The 19,143-nt window shown below is 45.0% G+C and overlaps 1 protein-coding gene across 4 annotated transcripts in view; it reads left to right on the top strand.

The window, feature by feature from the left end:
- Nucleotides 1-18,481, top strand: part of DENND5A (DENN domain containing 5A) — a 76,560-nt gene extending 58,079 nt beyond the window's left edge. For 2 of the 4 annotated variants that reach the window (XM_032489049.1, XM_032489050.1), the window contains 12 exons: nucleotides 267-419; nucleotides 5,388-5,472; nucleotides 6,957-7,041; nucleotides 7,507-7,635; nucleotides 10,895-11,016; nucleotides 12,192-12,337; nucleotides 12,923-13,041; nucleotides 13,407-13,588; nucleotides 14,180-14,262; nucleotides 14,760-14,883; nucleotides 15,774-15,908; nucleotides 17,431-18,481. In XM_032489049.1, coding sequence (XP_032344940.1) covers nucleotides 267-419; nucleotides 5,388-5,472; nucleotides 6,957-7,041; nucleotides 7,507-7,635; nucleotides 10,895-11,016; nucleotides 12,192-12,337; nucleotides 12,923-13,041; nucleotides 13,407-13,588; nucleotides 14,180-14,262; nucleotides 14,760-14,883; nucleotides 15,774-15,908; nucleotides 17,431-17,510 — 1,443 coding nt within the window. In that variant the 3' untranslated portion in view covers nucleotides 17,511-18,481. Of the gene's footprint in view, nucleotides 1-266; nucleotides 420-5,387; nucleotides 5,473-6,956; nucleotides 7,042-7,506; nucleotides 7,636-10,894; nucleotides 11,017-12,191; nucleotides 12,338-12,922; nucleotides 13,042-13,406; nucleotides 13,589-14,179; nucleotides 14,263-14,759; nucleotides 14,884-15,773; nucleotides 15,943-17,430 lie in introns of all 4 variants that reach the window. The other 2 variants (XM_032489047.1, XM_032489048.1) reach the window with 1 other exon arrangement.
- Nucleotides 18,482-19,143: the final 662 nt, after the last annotated feature.

Raw genomic sequence — 19,143 nt, forward strand, 5'->3', positions numbered from 1 at the left:
CACCTCATAAATGTAAAAACTGAATCTGGAGTGATGAAATCACTTGCTCAGGGTCATCTTATCTTCTTAACTAAACTTTTAAAGAAGGCACTGTACTATAATCTGACCTGTATGGTGGAGAATAAACACACTCTTTATCTGTGGGTCTGACTTCTCTTGTCCCTCCCAGCCCAGCAAATGTGCTATGCAGGTGGCCACAGCCCTCTCCAGTTGAATGTGATCCTGCTCACTGTGGGTATCTAATCTTACTGACTGATTTCTTACAGACCAAGAGGATGCTGGTGGAGAAGATGGGCCGAGAGGCTGTGGAGTTAGGGCACGGAGAGGTGAACATCACAGGGGTGGAAGAGAACACCTTGATTGCCAGCCTTTGTGACCTCCTGGAAAGGATCTGGAGTCATGGGCTACAGGTGAAACAGGTAATGAATGTCTGGCCCTTCCCTGCTAAGCAAGCAGTCTTCCTGTTTTTGCTCACTAGCTTTGCCACACTTTTCCAACTGGCTGGCTTTGAAGAATGGCTCATGGTGCTTGTGGAGTGGGAGTTAAAATAGTTAAACAAATAAGTAAATAAATATGACCCAAGCTATTTTCTTTAAAAATAAGCTTTATAAATCTATGTGTTTGTCAGACATTTTAAAAGTGGCATCTTTTTTCCTGTAAATAGAGCTGGAGGCCAGACTGATAGATCCTGTTTGGTAGCTAGCCCTAGTCTGGAGATAGAACACAAAAGAAAGAGAACTTGGAGCTAGGAAATACCAAACATACTGTAATGGTCCTTCACTGATTGTACATTCCCAGTGCAAGAAGATCTGTCATTAACATTTCTTTTATATGCAGATAGCTTAACTTTCTAAAGATTTGAGAGAAGACCAAAAAAGTTGAGTAAGTTTGATTTTTTTACTGCTTTATCTGAAGAGAATTTCTTTATTTCAAAATACTCTACTTTGAATAACCAGGCAAGATGGACAGCTTATACTCTCATGCATTTTTAAACTTGAAAAGAATTTGAAAAGTTTTCAAAAGCAGTTTTATTATGGAAGAATTAGAAAATAAATCTAAATATCCAGCAAATGTTTATTTAGGACCTACAGTGTGCCAGGCACAGTTGTAGGTACTTGGCGATAGCCCAGTGAACGAAACAGACCAAGATCTCTGCCCTTTTGGAGTTTTCATTCTCATGGGCATAGAGACGGTCTACCTCATCTGTCCTTCAAAACATTTTTCTGTGCATTTATGCCCATGTAGAGCTGCGTGTTTAAAAATCCAACAGAACCGCAGTAAGATACCTTTTCACATCTACTAAGATAGCTAAAATTTAAAAGGCAGTCAATATCAAGTGTTTGTAAGGACGTAGAAAAATTAGAACCTTCAGATATTGCTAGTGGGAATGTAAAATGTTGCAGCCGCTTTGGAAAACAATCTGGCAGTCCCTTGAAATGTTAAACAGAGTTATATGACCAGCAAGTCCACTTCTAGCTTTGTACTCATGAGAAATGGAAACATGTCTGTTATAGAGACGTGTATAAAAATGTTCATATTCATAGTAGCCTTATTCTTAACAGCCAAAAAGTGGAACAACGCAAATGTCCATAAGGTGATGAGTGGATAAGCTGAATGTGGTATATTCATACAGTGGAATATTATTCAGCAATAAAAGGAATGAAGTATGGATACATGGTACAATATGAATGAAATTTGAAAACATACTAAGTGAAAGGAGCCAGTCACAAAAGACCCCAAGGTGTATCATCTCATTTATATAAAATGTCCACAATAGGCAAATCCATAGACAGAATGTAGATTAGGGGTTACCACAGGCTAGAGGAAGGGAGGAATGTGGAGTGACTGCTAATGGGGTTTCTTTTGGGGTAGTGAAAATGATCTAAAATTAGGTGGTGGTGATGGTTACATAGCTCTTTGAATATACTAAAAAACAGATTTTTTTGACACAAAATTGTATATTTTATAAGTGAATTTTATGGTAATGTGAATTATGTCTCAGTAAAGCTGTTTTTAAAAAAATCTGAATGGGATCATACTATACATAATATGTTAGAACTTGTTTTTTCTCACCTCAGAATATCTTCTCCATGTCCTTAACTAATTTTTAGGTGATACTATAGTAAGGATTAAAATCTGACACTATAAATCAGATAGTCCTGGGTTTAATTCCCACTTAATAAGTTTGTGAAACTAAGTTTCTGTTTCCTCATGTGTATACTGGAATTTTAAAAGTACACACCTCCATAGGATTCTTGTGAGGATTTGATAAGATAATTTGTGTAAAGCACTAAGCTCAGAGCCTAGTATCTGGAGGTTCTCTGTAAATGTTTGTGGTTATTATTCTAAAATCTCAGTTTTAATTACTGTTTCTATGTATTGATGTGCAGTACTTGAATCAATCCCTTATTATTGGTCATTTAGGTTATTTCTGATTTTTCGATATTATAAACAGCACTATGATTATAGATTTTTTTAAATGTTAATAATTGTGTATCATATCCCTAAATTTCTTTTGAGAGTCCTGTAGTATAGTAGCAACACTGTGGGCTTTGGAGTCAGAAAGACTTGGATTTTAACCCTCGCTCCACTGGATGACTTTAAGTGACTTATGACTTCTTAGTCTTGTCTTCCTTATCTGTAATACAGAGTTAATAAAACCTACTTTTCAGGGTTGTTCTGATAATGAGATGTAATAAAAATAAGTACCTGGCATGTGGATATGTAACATATGACAGCTGTTATTATGCTGGGTTCCACATGAAGGATTTCTGTTTCAGTCCTTTTCTGTGTAATAAATGAGTGGAATATACATAATCATTTTATTATTTTCCTTAAAGTTTAGAAAGCCTGGCCATATAGTTGAGTTCTTTCAGTGTTTTGGCATAACATACACCTTCCAAACTGTTTAATATTCTCCATAAAAATCTCTATGGAGTTAGTGAGGCATTAAAAAATAATAATACCGTATCACATGTTTTAAACCTGTCCCCTGAGGCTTTGCAGCCATGTCCTTCAGGAATTCCCACAGTATGGGGAAAATTTCTTTTGGAGCCCATTTGATCCTCTTCTCACTTTGGACTGACAGAGGGTACTTGGTGAGAAACCGGTAAAGAATAGTAGGGGCTTTTCAGTTGAGATTCCATTTTGTTCTGAGTCCTGCTTTTAGAGCTCTAAAAGTGAAGCACTGACAGTGTCACCAGAAGGAACTGAGGGTCTGTGCCTGCTGGCGGGGACATACGTTCAGCTGGGGACTGAAATCCCTGACTGTCTTTATGGGGTTCCTGCAGCATGTCCTCCTTAGGCCTCCATTTTGCTAAACACATCTAGCCTGTGTTTAGACCACTTTTCTCCCACTGAGACATTCTTCAGTTATGTTCCAGTCCAGAGATTATAACCTGGTTCCCTGGTCTCCACCATCATGCACCCGACTGTGACCAAATTCACTCTGAGAGTGATCTTATCACCGCCTTCTGGGGGCGCCTTACTGAGCAACTACCCATACTATCTGCGTAGAAAGTAGAGTGAACCCAAACCGTGGCTGTTGCTGCTAGCCTCCTAGGTTTTGTTATTAACTGACTGCCTGCTTTTGCAAGGCTGCCTACAGCAAGTCCGTGTAAGAACTTCTGGTATCCTCACCTCTGTCTTTGGCTTTGGGTGGTATTTTCCAAGGACAAGGACTTCCTTCTCTAGTATATTTTTCTGGCAATTAAATATGAGGTTTGGTTTTTCAGACTGGTTTTGTAACTGCTGCCATTTGAGGACTGGTAAATGAGAAGGAGTTTCTTATCTTTGAGGCATATAACATTCTTGGAGAATCTGGTGCTATACATTGTATGGCCACATTCCCAAATGGATAGTTAGGCTGTACTGAATCTTGCATTTCTAATCAGGTCCTTTGCAAAAGGTGGAAAAGAATAATTTGTGTCTCCTGGACTAGAGAGCCCCCAGTGCCCTGTCACGAGACTGAGCCCCATTGCTGCTCTCTCGCTCTTGCTCTCGCGCTCCCTCCTCACCAGTACTGTCACTGAGAGCCCAGGTGTCCTCCTGGCACAGGCCTGCTGATGCTCTTGCCTTTGACTCTGTAGCATTATTGGGTATGAGGACTCTTTGGTGACCAGCTTTATTTGTGTGTCACATCCAGACAGTTCCCTTAAGGGAGGCTGCCTTCCTAGTCTGCCTAGATTCTGGGGATACAGTGATGAATAAGACAGTCTCTGCCTTTTCAGGGTCCTAAGCTAGGTTTCAGTAAATGGGTGGATGAATGTGTTTCTGGAAGTTGAATAACTAAATCAAAGAGCATGTCACTTAATCTTTCTGATTCTCAATTTGCTCTTTTCTAAAGAAAATGAGGATAGAGGTACCTACCTTGTTGGGAGCATTAAATAAAACGTTGTCTTTTAAACATTTAATATAGTGCTTAGTTCATAGCAAGCCTCAAGACATGGTAGCTTCTGTCATCATTACCATTACTTTTATGAAATACAGAACCAAAGTCACTTACAGAATGATCATAATAAATCTACTAAAAGAAACTTATACTACTTTTATATTATGCCAACTGTATAGGAACACTTACCATCAATCTGAAATATAGTTCTTATCCCATAGCAAGGGTCACTGTGTACTGAAGGATGACTAAAAAGAGACAAAGCAGTTGCTGGGTGGCCAGCTGGGCTCACTCACTATGTAGGCAAATTGCTCCCTTACGTTAGGCTTCCAGGTGCTATTTAGATTTGTGCCTTGGCAAAATGACAAATGACTACATGTCTCCAGTAGTTTAAACTGCAACTCTTACATTTTCAAGTGCCAAGATTCTACTATGTTGACTATATAGTGTATCTCAGACTTGCAGTTAAGTACCAGCCTACTTTCCTGCAGTCTTCTTCAAAGTACCTTCCGCAGTAAATCCTCATCATAGTGATGACTTAGGGCAGGAATGCCTTTAAATGTTTTAGGAAATTTGGGAACTGTTATAGAATCTTGTAGACTGAATGTCAGGTCCTCTGTGCAAAAGCCATCGTGTGCTACCCAAGCTGACCTTCAACCAACAGACTGTTTAGAGATTGATAGGTCCTTGTTTAATTTTTTCTTTCTTATCCACGGTCCATTGTCAGGCTCTTTTTGGCCATGTCCTTCCTATTCCCAGTGGTGGACCATTTCTTTTTTCTGTTCCCTTCCATTCTTTATATTTCTCCTGGATTTTATTCAGGTAATATGGATTTGCATACATTGCATCTAGGTGTACACTGAAATAAGAAACAGGACAGGTACTTCTCAGCAAAAGCCCATATCTGTATGTTCAAATGATCTCTGACTGTGTTCACTGGATTCTGTGCTCTCAGAAATCTAAACTGATAGGTATTTCTCCCTTCCATTGGTTCCAGGGGAAATCAGCCTTGTGGTCCCACCTGTTACATTATCAGGAAAACCGACAGAGAAAACTCACATCAGGAAGCTTCAGTACCTCAGGTAAGATGGTCTCTTGCACTACTGGACAGAACTCCCGCCACTCACTTTCCCATCCCCCACCGAAGTGATCATCTGTAGCAGACTATTCCATTTCAGGTCAATGAAGCCTTTACTCCATAATATTTTCTTTTTTAAATATTAAGCCACAGGACTCTCAGAACCACAGAGCATGCCAAGGCCATGGGGTCTGCTTTCACTATGTGTTTTTATACCCTTTTGATCAGTGAGATAGAAGATTTATATCAGCAAGAGGCCAGTCTTAGAATGAATTTGGATTTTACATGGATTTGGATGTTACTGATGTTCTGTGTTTAGAGCAAGTGTTTTCAGAGTCTTTTGTTTTATTTCTCTGAGATGGGCATTGATGATCTGTCCTGTCAGTTAAGAGAGCCTGTTTGTTGGTGTCCTACCTTGGAACTCATCAAAGTCAGGGCCTGGTGTGCACAATCCCTTACACTTGCTTTCTATTTCTATTTAATAAAGATGTTAGAGTTGGCGGGGATTCCAGAGATCATCTTATTTTATAAGAGGAGGAAACTAGGATCCAGAGAGGAATTGAATTTATTCAGGATCACGAAGTGAATTGATGGAAGGGGCCAGTTCCGGAACCAGGCCTCTTGTCTCCTGGTCTCTTGTTCTTTATACCATCCTACAGTGTCCCTTCCAGGACAGTTCCCCTCCTTCCTTTACTTCTTGGCAGCATCACCCCTTCACATCATCCTTCATTCTCCTCTCTGCTGGGGAGTTTGTTTACCTTTCTTGGATGTTCTTATCCTAATGGTAAAGATCAATTTAAATGGGACTGAAAAGGTAGATGTGAATTCAGTATTGTCTTTGCCCTTGAACTAGTTGACCTCAACCAGCACTGAACATGGGGAAAATAATTGGCTGAAAACTAGGTATAAGAGCTCCATAAGTAGCCTCATAAGGAGTTTCCTTTCTCATTTTCTGGATATGAGAGCAAGAGTCTTTCCAGGAAAGCTATAGAAGTTACTGCCAAAGGAAAAACTAGCACAGAATTCTCAACAGCTGAATGATGAAGATCATTGGAACGTTGGGCCAGACATGAAGATATAAAGATACTGTATCTAGAGGTCCTCAGCATTCCGGGTTGTGTTCTTTACACATTCCCTCAGGTCTTTTGTAGTCCATTTTGAGGCAAGAGCAGAATTAGGAGCCAGAGGATCTGTGTTCCTTCCAGTCCTGACTTTGCCACTTGGTAACTGGGGCAAAACAGCTGACCTCTTTGTATGTACTTTCATGGCTGTCTTACAAGTTGTTAGAGAATTAAATGAAATGATATGCATAAAAGTTTAAAATTTGATACCTGGTAGGTACTTCATAAATATTCGTGAAATGATTGATTAAAGTGTTACCAAAGCAACCAATTTTTTCCTGTAGAAATTTGTGATTTGAGATAAGAAGAGTAGTCAGCTGTGTGGGTTGTCAGATCTCTTTAGACTTAACCAGCCTTTTTGTTCTAGGAATATTTCTTGATTCAGAACGGAGGAAGTCCGATGCCAGCTCAGTCATGTCTCCCCTGAGAATCTCCCTCATTCAGGATATGAGGTCAGTGCGGGCTCATTTGTAATAAGCCTCTGAAATCCTGTTTTCAGTTGCTGCTTGGGAGTCCACGTTAAATAGCAGAGCCTCAGTGACCTGGGCGCCTACAGCATCTCTTAACCAGGAGGCCCTCCTCAGTGCTCCTGTGGTTCGTGATGCGTTTGTAGCGCTATACAAGCAGTTGGGTTTCCTGACATTTTTGGAGAATTACACCAGGGTATCTCAAGGCCTAGGGGCTCCAGGCTTCGCCTGGCTTTTTGAGAGCTGTACTGTCTTTCCCCACCCAAATTGTGGTGACCATGTCTGGCAAAGTCACATGGAAGCCCAGGATCTAGAGAACAAGAGAGAGAGACTCTCCCAAGATGGGTAGGGCTGCCTCACCAGGCTTCCTTTGGTGTTACAGGGGAGGTGTTGGTAGTGAGTTCATCTCCCACCCTTCCCTCCGCTTCCTTTTTCCCATTCCCCCTTCAGGCACATCCAGAACATCGGAGAAATCAAGACTGATGTGGGAAAAGCCAGAGCATGGGTACGACTGTCCATGGAGAAAAAGTTACTCTCCAGACACCTGAAGCAGCTTCTCTCAGAGCATGAGCTCACCAAGTAAGGCCGCCAAGAGGTTACAAAATACCTGGAGTAGAAGTAGCTCTTGGGAATGGCGGGGGAAGGGATTGGAAACCCCTGTGGGAAAGAGGGGTATTCAGTATGTCATTTCTGCTGAATTCAGTTAAACTCAAATTGCGTATGAAGGTTTTGCAGCATTTCTTCTTCTGCTTCTTTATCTGTAGAATAATTCTGTTATATCTGTTCTCCCTACCTTCTTGATCTGCAAGCTCCCAAAATAGCTTTCTTACAGAAGTAGTGAGAAGGCTGGAATCCTCATTGGGTACCTCAGAGTTTTGGAAGTCCTCCTCTCCTTGTAGCTCTCACGGGATTTGTAAACCTCTTGGCATAGAGCATTTTCTTGGTCTCTTTCCTGTCTTCAGGGGGAATGGATTGTAGAGTTAATAAAGAAACTTCTGAGACATCCCCTTATCTCTTTTGTTCTCTCCCAAGCCCAGGGCCAGCCCAGAGTAACCAGGTCCTTGCTCTTCGTCACTCCTAGGAACCACTAAACCTGCAATTCCTTTCTCTTGATTTTATATGCTTTGTATTTTTTCTGTACCCTTGTTACTAGAGGAAGAAGAGGGAGGAAGGCTACCCGCCTTCTCTGCCTCTCAGAGCTTTTCCTTAATATGTTTGGTTCTTTCTTCATTGGCAGACCTGTTGGGCATTTTTCTTTTTGGCATTTCCTTGGGCATCTTTTCATGACATCCTTTATTATGTGACTTCATGTGGATGAAAAAGGAGAGGAGTGGACCATGGGGAAATTTTGTGTAAGCAAATTGATTAAACCTGCAGAATCTGTTTTTATTCAAACTGAAAATGTAATTTTTGAACTGTTTATTGTGTGTTTAAACCACAGCAAAAAACCAGGTTTAAAACCTTGCTAGGTTAGAGAGCTCACTTCGAGAGGTTATGAAATAGCAGTTCTTAAAAGTGCTTAAGTGTGATTCCCTTTAGGGACAAAAAGGTTTAGGAATAAAACTTGAAGATTGGAAGAACAAGTAAAAGAGAACAAGTGAATATTTAAACCTGGAGCTTGGAAGGGAATTGTCGGCATACTTAATTCTAGAGAACAGTTGTTGTCCTGGAAAAATCTGTTGCTGTGTCTGTGTGGGTACCAGGGTCTGACAGGGCAGGAGGGATTCCTGCAGGCTGGTGTGGTCAGGAGAGGCTGCAGGTTGGCAGGAGGACAGGGAAGAGAGGTAGCTGAGAAGTGGTCAAGCCCAGGAACTTGATGAAGTCCAGGACAGTGGAGAGGTCTAGGGCCTGTGAACGGAAAGGCCTAGGCAGGAGCAAACAGGGCACAGACCTTGGTGAGGAGGCTGATCTTGGTTCCTTTAAACTGTAGCCCTTGTTAGAGGACAGAAGCTCAGAATTTACTCAGTACATAATAACTTCTCACATGATATTCTGACCCCTGTGCTACTCCAGTGAGTGGGAAACGAGGAGAGCTTTGCTGCCACAGATTGCATTTTGAGTGGGATTCAGGGAGAGAGAAGGGGATACTTCATCAGAACCTCCCTATGCCTCCATCCTTTCCTCTTTGATCTTTCTCCTCAGTTTGCATAAAGCTCCAGCCACATCAGGACACCGCCCCACCCCCACTTCTCAGGATGTCTTCAGCCCTTTCAGGGCCTAGTCAGGAGTTTTCTTTGCCTAGACTCCCCAGAGGCTTGTCCATTCCTCCTCCAGGCACCCACAACATTTGTTATAGTATTTTTTCATTCCTTTTTTTTTTTTTTAACACCAATGGGCTGTGTTATCATTATTGATTTGTTTTGCCGCTTATTGAAGTTTGCACTGGAGGCATGAACCATGCACCTTTCTCAGTACTCCTTCTCCCTACCTAGGCTCCAAGTTTGGAGTCTTTGTGACTCCTTGTTTGGCTTTATCTCCCACATACACATTTCAGGTCCTTGGCCTCTACTCCACCTGTGTCCTTACCTGCTGCCACTGCCTAGGTTTCACCCTCATGCCCCTTTCACCCTTCAGCGGCGCTAAATTTAAATTTCTTGAAGTTGGTCATGGCTTTCCCTTTACTTCTAAGAAACTTACTACTTGTAGGGCACATTGTAAACTCCCTCGCCTGAATATTTAGGGCCTGCCTTCATTTGACTCTAGCCACGCTTTTCAGCCTCACTGCTAACTGATTGCTCCCCTGGGCTCTCAGCTCTAGCCAGACTGGCTTTAATACCCTGTCCCTCTCCTTCTCTTACAGCCTCTGTCTAAACTCATGCTGTCCTTCAGGCCTTCCTGCTCTAGGACCATTGAAGCTCTAAGTGCCCAGAGAGAGCCTTTCATTTGGCAGCTCATTATGGCCTGTCTTACTCTGTGGCCTTTGCCTGATGTATTCATCTAGACTGTATTTGAGGATAGGTGCTTCACTCTCCAGCACCTGCACATAGTAGGCCTTGTTTGGTAAATTATCTGTGGGAAGTACCTTCTAAACTGTCTGGGTAGACCCTCACAGGTCTGTTGAATCCATGCCTCTCCGACAGTCTTGGCAGCCAGGACAGGGACTTTCCTCTGTTCTGAGTGTGTTTCTCTGTGCTTGGGGCCTGTGCATTTGTTTCTCTGTGTCCCCACTGCTTGGGGAGGGCACCATGGCTCTGCAGGCGGAGAGGGCCTGCAGTGTCAGGCAGAAGAGTTGGCCTTTGATGAGGGAGCAGTGGATGATGGGTGGGGGTGGGAGGAAGTTTGAAAAGAGGGGAAGGACATGATCTGTGCAGCTCTTCCTTGTCTGTGAACTGGATCATTTCACTCCTTGCTTCTGTAGCTGTTCTAGGCTTAAATTCACATTCAGAGCAGTGGTTTGACTCGTGGCTCTCAGGTCTGCTGAGGGTCAGAGACTAAGCCCTGGTAAGGAATGGTGACCACAGACCTCCTACCATTGCTACTCCCACACCACACACTGGGGCGATGCCCTGTAGAAGCCTGGGAGGGCCTGTGTCATCCCTGAGGAAATTTCATTCCAGTCCTCAAGTTAGGAAAGGAGATCTTCCGACTCTGGCACTTTACATTATAGTAACATCAACCCTTGGATACAGGTAGAGTTTGGTTTTTGTGGTTCCTGCTCTAGTTTAAGCCACTTTCCCTCTGGCCCTCAAACAAGGTAGCTGGCTTTGTTCCTTTTTTAGGTTTTATGAAGCTTGACTTCATATATTTCCCTTAACTGTCTCCTTCCAGAACTGACTAATGCTAGCCTCTTTCCCCTCCTTTGGGCTGGGAGACTGATGCGTTGCCTCCTCTCTGACAGAAAGCTATACAAGCGCTACGCCTTCCTGCGCTGTGATGACGAGAAGGAGCAGTTCCTCTATCACCTCCTCTCTTTCAATGCCGTCGATTACTTTTGCTTCACCAATGTCTTCACAACTATCTGTGAGTAGCCCTGTGCTCCCCACTGGCCTTCTTAGCACCAGTCTTCATGAGCCTGCCTGAGGCTGTCTCCTTTTTTAAAGAAAAGATTATTGCTTGTACTTTCTACCATGGAGATAGAGGTGCATTTGCCCTCCTTGGAGGTGGTTTTTCCCTCTGAAACTTCTTCTTGTTCTGAACTAGGGAGCTCAGTGCTTTTGGCCATTGTGTTGTCACTATGGTCCTTGGCACTGCTCTGGGTACCTAAGGTAGAGTGGGGTAGGGTGGGGTGGTGAAGTTCACTGCCTCCTCTGCACACCTGTAAAGAAGTCTCCCTTTTGTTCTGGGCTGAGAGAGAGTCATTCAGCATCACAGAAGGTTTCAGACCAACCCCCAGAAAAAAAAAAAAAAAAAAACCACTCTTCCTAAAGTAGCAGAAAGAACTCCAGATGGCAGTGGGAGATTTGGGTCCAGGCCCTGTATTACCCTAACTCATTATGTGTCTGTGAGCAGTGTCTATCCCTGCAGTGGGCCTCAGTCTCCCTATTTGCAGAGTGAGGAAGAAGGTTCAAAGTGGTCTAAGGAAGACCCCTGGAGCCTCATCTTTCTTTGGAGCCAGGATGCTCTGTTTGGTGGGGGGTAGTCTGAATTTGCTCTGTGGAGAGATGTTTGGCCAGTGACCCAGCAGCCTCAGTGGTGTGGACTCTTGTTTCTGTATGACACTCATCCTCACTCTCAGAGACAAGGGTTATAGGCTACAGTAGAAACAGCACTGGACTGGAACCTCGGAGACCTGAGGCGAGCCATTTCCCTCTCAGTGCTTCTGAAGAGGCATTGTGATACGTGCCTGGCCTCTCTGGAGATTGCTGTTAGAGTCCATGAGATGATAGAACAGTGCTCTGAAAAGTAATTTAGTACAATGTTGAGTTGGTGATATTGTTTAAGGAGTAGGTTTACTTAGCTCTGAGCTTGCAGTTGGACTTAGATTAGGATGTTTGGGTGGTAACCCTGGGAGGAGTGAGATTGAGGGGAAGATTGGCTAATAGTCTAAGCTGATCAGAGACTAGGTCCTTGGGACCTGCTGCTCCAGGCTCTGAACCAGGAGCCATAATCATGCCAGCACACCTGGGGCAGGTCAGGGCCCTCTCAGGTATGGGAGGGATTCCTGGTCCCCTCAATGCCTTTGTGGCTTCCCCTAGTGATTCCTTACCACATCCTGATCGTACCAAGCAAGAAGCTGGGTGGCTCCATGTTCACCGCCAACCCATGGATCTGCATATCAGGAGAACTGGGTGAAACACAGATCCTGCAGATTCCCAGGAACGTGTTAGAGATGACCTTTGAGGTATGTATTATCTGGATCTGGGGACCACAGCCCCAGGCTCTGTGGAGATCTGAGTTTCAACAGCTACTTTGGGGAGCTTTCTGCAGGGTTTTACTGAGGCCTTGCTCTGTACAGTGTTATGCTTCAGCACAGCTGACCTGCCCCAAAGTGATCAGACGCCAGAGCCAAGGGTTGACCCAAGGAGTTTAGACCCTGTCTAAATGGTCTCTGGCTGAAACGCACCTACCCATCTGGATTTGCCTGCCTCCTTGTCCATGGTGAGTTGAGAAATCCCTAAGAGTCCTTTCAGCTGCTGAGCCCAAGTGTTCACAGAGACCTCAGCCTGCTGTCCCACTTCCAGAGCCTTCTGCTCCCAGGCCCTAGTCTTCCTCGAGGGAGTAGGCTGTTTCATTCTCAGCATCATCCTTGTGAGATAGTGCTGTACCCGCATCTCTGGTGGTAGGGGAAGCCATGAGCTCTGCCCCTGCAGATACTGGGGGGCCAGGTTGCAGGCAGCCAGTCGGATCTGTGCCTCTAAGGTGTTTTGCTCTTTTCTCCTATTTTCTTGACCTACCTCATCTTCTCTATTTGGCTCTTCTCTCACAGTGCCAGAACTTGGGGAAGCTCACCACTGTGCAGATAGGCCATGATAACTCTGGGCTGTATGCCAAGTGGCTGGTGGAGTATGTGCTGGTCAGGAATGAGATCACTGGACATACCTATAAGTAAGTGTTCCCTCGGCTATGCCCTAAGACAGTGGGGCTTGGTGTACTCCCAGAGGCTGGGTTTGATGCTTGGTTATGTGGGGTTGCCAGGGGGACCTTTTAGGTTGTCATAGGCTGAGGCAACTTCCTGTTTGGCCCTGCCTCATGCCCTGAAAAGAAATAGAAGGGTTTTCCAAGTGAGGGTGTATGATACCGCTGTGGCTTCCCTAATGCTACATGGTGGGATGATGAGCAGGGCCTTGAGGGCTCCCCAACTGGCTTTCAGAGCTGATCCCCAGGGATTGGCTTTGTTGATGGTTCTTGCTGAGCAGCAAGGGGAAGGACGCTGGAGGAGCTGGAGCTCTGACGCATTGCCTGACCCTCAGGTTCCCATGTGGCCGGTGGTTGGGGAAGGGCATGGATGATGGAAGCCTGGAGCGGGTCCTGGTTGGGGAGCTGCTCACATCCCAGCCCGAGGTGGATGAGAGACCGTGCCGGACCCCGCCCCTGCAGCAGTCTCCCAGCGTCATCCGGAGGCTCGTTACCATCTCACCCAACAACAAGCCCAGTGAGTGGGAAGCGGGGCTGGGCCCTCATGCTGCCCAGCCTGGGGAATAGGCAGATTTCTGGGAGCCCTGATAAGGGAGCCCAGATCCCAGCCTGTGCAGCTGCCTCAAGGACCACCTTTGCCAACAAAGCAGCCTCAGGCATTTGTCACCCTCCTCATGCATCATTGGGAGGATTCGGTACTCTCTTTGGAGGACAGGAAGGAGAGGGGAGCTCCTGAAGCCTGACCTGGGTCCTCTGTGCTATTTGTATGTGGTCCTGCAGAGGAGAGGGGTCTACTTTCTGGCCTTTCCCTTCCTGGTTCCTGGGCTTCACAGTCAAGTTTTGGTTGCCAAAAATTCCAGGGCAAAGTGGAGAATAAATTTTACCAGCATCTCTTAGAGACAGAACTCTAAGGTATTAGTTTTTGCTTTTTGTCCCAAGATTTTAGGAAGGGCTAGCTCAGCAGAATTGGGTGGGCAAGAGCCACTTCCCAGGGTCCAGGCTGACATACCTTTCCTGTGGGCCTTCCCTGTGTCCTCAGTCTTGCTTAGTCAGCTAAGCACTATTAACCTCCGAGATTGGTTAGAGATAACTGCTTGATTTTTATCAGAGCTGAACACTGGGCAGATCCAGGAGTCCATCGGCGAGGCAGTCAATGGCATCGTGAAGCATTTCCATAAGCCTGAGAAAGAGGTGAGCCTCCCTGCCCTCCAGCCCAGGATCTTACAGTGAATAAGAGAGAATAATCTTGTTCCAGGCCCATATGCTGTGGACAGCCCAGCGCGGAGTGTGTGCCTTGATTAGTTTGAAATTGAGCAGATTCCTACCCCTGGAGGCTTCTTTTAGGGTTATCCCGTTTTCCTTACACACTGACAAACCAGCAGAGTCCCTGGGCGTCCAGTGAACCATGTGTATTTCTGTCCTCTTCTGGATTTGTCTTGTCTCCCTGAACAGTGGCCGCATGGGCTTTGTCCCCTGTTGGGGCCTCAAGGTTCTTCATCTGTTCATTCAACAGCTGTTCACTGAGAGCTACTCTGAGCCAGGCCCTTCCAGACGTTGAGGGGGGGCTAGACAAGGTTCCTGCCTGTCTTTTGCTGCCCTCCCAGGTATGGGCAGTGGGTTTGGGATGCAGTGGTGGGAGGACATCTTACTGAGGTGAGCTTGGCACTCTCCCCTGTTTCCTTCTATAGCGAGGTAGTCTGACGCTACTGCTTTGTGGAGAATGTGGCCTTGTCTCAGCCCTGGAACAGGCTTTCCAGCATGGATTTAAATCACCGCGGCTCTTCAAAAATGTTTTCATTTGGGATTTCTTGGGTAAGTTGGGCTAGGGTATGAGGGTAGGAAAAGCATGGGTGCAGAGACATGGGGAATCATCAGTCTAATGTGGGTGCTGACCACTGGGGTCTGAGGTGCAGAGGCCAAATCAGGTGACTCTCAGATTAGATCTGTTGTTTGTCTGCTTTAGCTTTTCTTGAAGGTAATGACAGAAGCTCTCCCACCTTTCACCCCTAACCTCCTGAGAACTGGACAGGAAAGATTTTTTCTAGGCTTCTTTTATATAGTGCAGGCTTAGGTGACACGTGACACTTCATGCTCATAGATCCAAAAGGCCAGTTGATAGTATTGGAGTTCAAACCCTATGTTACAGCCACTTGGAGAATTTTCATGCAAGAAGCTTCTCCCTTGTTTGAGATTTGTAGATACTGACAGGTATATATAGAATAGATAAACAAGTTTATACTATATAGCACAGGGAAATATATACAAGATCTTGTGGTAGCTCATAGTGAAAGAGAATATGAAAATGAATATATGTATATTCATGTATGACTGAAGAATTGTGCTGTACGTGAGAAATTGACACAACATTGTAAACTGACTGTAACTCAATAAAATTAAAAATAAATAAATAAAATTAAAGGAAAAAAAAGAAGCTTCTCCTTTAATAAGAGTTTTGTTTTATCTTCAGACTAGAGAAAGGACCATCTTTATATCAAGGGCCACATAGAGAAATTTAAAACATAAAGATAGGAAACAGAAGGATCATTTTGAAATGTGACCAGTGATGTCAGAACACTCATGTTATTCTCATTAAGTTACCTGCATTGACATAAAGAGACCCATGGCAAATAGCCTGTAGAACAATGAGGGATAGGTTGGTTTTGAGAGCCTTTGTCACTGGCAAGCTTCTCTCCTCTTCACAGAAAAAGCACAAACCTATTATGAGACTTTGGAGCAGAATGAACTTGTCCCTGAGGAAAACTGGCATATGAGGGCCCGGAACTTCTGCCGATTTATCACTGCGATCAACAACACTTCCCGGAACATCGGCAAGGATGGCAAGTTTCAGATGCTGGTGTGCTTGGGAGCCAGGTACTGCAGCCTCCTGGCCCAACATGCACACAGCCAGCCTTGCAGGTGGTGTTGGAGGCCTAGTGTGGTGCAGGGGGTGGGGAGTGCCTAATGACCAGATGCCTTTGGGCAGGTGAGGCCTCGGAGGGCTTCATAGAGGCTCTTCATTTCCTTCATGTACCATGCATGTTTGTGGGGTGGGGATGAGAGCATGTGTGTAATTGGGGAGGATGCACCACATTTTGATGGGAAGGAATAAAAGTACCCCAATGACAAAATGTGAAACAGAGTGTATATATATCTAGTCATTGCTTCAACAAACATTTGAATGTGCCAGGCCTCATGGAAGGTGTGGAAATAGACTGAATAAAACAGGGTCCCTACCATTTAGAAGTTCAGTTGTCCTAATTAAATACAGAAGTTTGGGAGAGTTCAAAAAAGTCCACATTCATAATGCGTTGCTGAAAATGTAGAGGAGAAAGATCAGAGAAGGCTTCAGGGAGGAGGCAATATTTGAGGTGAGCCTTAAGGGAAGGGTAGAAGTGGGGAGGGAGCTTGAAGCAGTCAGAACTAGCAGAGAGGCCTAAAAGGAAGCAAAGGATGTGGAGTTAGGAAATAACAGGTAGAATGTGGGAAGGGCAGTAGTGGGAAACACTGAAAGAAGGATAAGGGGCCAGGAGGAGCTGGGACAGAGTTGATTTTTAATCAGGGGACTGAAACCATATAATTTGATCTCATGGATGGTATGCATCAGAGTGTGCAAGACTGTTTGGGGTTATTCCACTGGGTCATGTGAGAGCATGAAAGCCAAATAAACTTAAGGCAATTTTTGTTTAGGCCCTGGAAGGGAAGGAGTTGGCATGGTGGTTAAAAACAGACTCTGGAACCAGATTCACCAGGTTCACATCTCAGATCAGCCACTTACTAGCTGTGTCCTTTGAGCAAGCTGCGTGACCTCTATCAACCTCAGTTTCTTCATCTATAAAGTGGGGATAATAATAGCACTAATTCACCTACCTCATACAGGGCTGTCATGAAGGTTAAATCTCTCATAACAGTGCCTGGCACATGCTAAGTGCTGTGTGGACGTCAGCTCATAGTAGTACTCCTGGTGGTGATAGCTGTGGCAGGAGTGATGCTCTGAGAGAGATTGGCTGTTGAGCTCGAGGAAGTGGTACTGACTGGAGGTGGTGTCTGGTTGGTGGAGTCTGGGCAGGGGGAGACAGGGTAGGAGGAGCAGGCCTTTGTGGGAGATGAAAGGGCCTGTTGGGCCAGATTGGGTTGGCATCCCTGGGCTTGGGTAGCCCCCTGTGGGAGCCTTTAAAGCCACGTAAGGAGTCTTTGACAAGTGCTCCTAGGGGAGGGAAAAAGGGCTATGGGGCGTTACCTGCTTTGTCACCTTCAGACTTCGTTCAAGGAGTGATGGAGCAGGTTTCCTCCTTTGGCCTTGCACTAACCGTCTCCCTTCCCTTCCCTTCGGACCCATTTGAACTGATCCTTCCCTGCCAGAGATCACCTCCTACACCACTGGATTGCCCTGCTGGCTGACTGTCCCATCACCGCACACATGTATGAGGATGTGGCGCTGATCAAAGACCACACACTTGTCAATTCCTTGATCCGCGTGCTGCAGACACTGCAGGAATTCAACATCACGCTGGAGACCTCCCTTGTCAAGGGCATCGACATCTGACCTCCCAGCACCAGCTAGCAGCAGGACCCAGAAACTCGCCCTGCAGCTCTGACCCTTCTTCCCAAAGGGACTCAAGCGAGTTGTGCAGGAGATGGAGAGGAGATGTACACTCACTGTAAAAAGAAAAGTAGAGGATTTTTGGAATAAATAATCTATTTTAGAGTTTATTTGCCGATTTGCTTTTTACACACTTTCATGTGAAAGAGTGATAGGGAGAGGGAGACGAGGTTGGTGCCGCTTATTTTGAAGCTGGTGCCCTCCCTCGCCGTGGCCGTGGCCACGCGCTGCAGCCTGCGGCCTCCCTGGACTGAGCCTGCGGAGTACGGGGCAGTTCTGCTTCCTCGCCCCGCAGCGTTAATGAGGCCATTCCACATTGTTTTTAAACTAATGTTTTCTATATTAACATTATTATGGATATTTGGCTTTCGCGGGCCACACACAGGTGTGCTGAGCAGGAAGCCCCAGGCTCCAATCAAAGGGATTTTTAGTAGTGCCTCTACAAGCACTGATGAGTCAGCCCCACGTCTTTTCTTTTTTTGTCAGTATTATTTGGGAAGGAGACATGCTGGGATGTTTCATCGTGCAGAAAATCATGTTTCCTCTTGGCACGCAGTTGCACAGAAGTAAACATAAGCATGTTTTAACAGGTTTTCCTTTTCTTTCTTTTTTTTTTTTTTAGTATTATTTATTTAATCCTCCATTGTGTGTTTTAAGTCTGTCTTTTTCTTTTTTCTTTCTTTTTTTTTTTTAAGGAGAGAAAAAGCTTGTCACAGTCTAACTGGCTATGTTATTATTGTTAAATTTATGTTGTTTTGCACTTAGAAACCAGCTGCAGTATGGCCCATTTAATAAACACCTAAAACAAAACTGTGTGGGTCCTTGACTTTTATGGGGATTTGTGAGCAGTGGGCGGTAGAGGGTGCAGTTTGGTCCGTCTCAGAGGACCAGGCTGTAGTGTCATGTCCCCCTACAGGACTGCCCAGAGGGGCTCACGTCACCTGGGTCCTACCCACTGCAGTGCCAGGAGCTTTCATGGCTGTTCAAGAGGGATGCAGACAAGGTTTAATTTCCCACTACACGGAGGAGGAGGCCAAGGTACAGTGGAGAAAAGAGCTGGCCAAGGTTACAAAGGTCGTCACTTGACCGAGACAGGATGGGCCATTTCTTCAAGGGTAAGAAAGACTAGTTGTGGGAACACAGGGCACGTGAAGCCCTGTGTGCCCTCAGGAAATAAAGCTTTTTCTTGAGAAAAGATTTGCTTTTTCCAAGGATGGCAGGTGATCTAGCTTTATGAGGGCCCTGGGAATCACTTTCCTTTGGTTTTGTTCTTGAACCAAGCTGCTTTGGCAAGAAGCTCAGGAAATGTGACAGATCAAGTGCAGCACCTCAAGCCAATGTCCTCTTTTATGCTTCCCTGATTTTGTATGTTCTGTTCCCTCTGCCTGGAATGCCTCCCTCATGTCCACTTCTGTTCATTGTTCAGGGCTTACTTTAGGAGTTACCTACTAACTCCCCTTGGGTACGGTTAA

This window comes from Camelus ferus, chromosome 10 (genome assembly GCF_009834535.1).
Source record: "Camelus ferus isolate YT-003-E chromosome 10, BCGSAC_Cfer_1.0, whole genome shotgun sequence".
NCBI lineage: Eukaryota > Metazoa > Chordata > Mammalia > Artiodactyla > Camelidae > Camelus > Camelus ferus.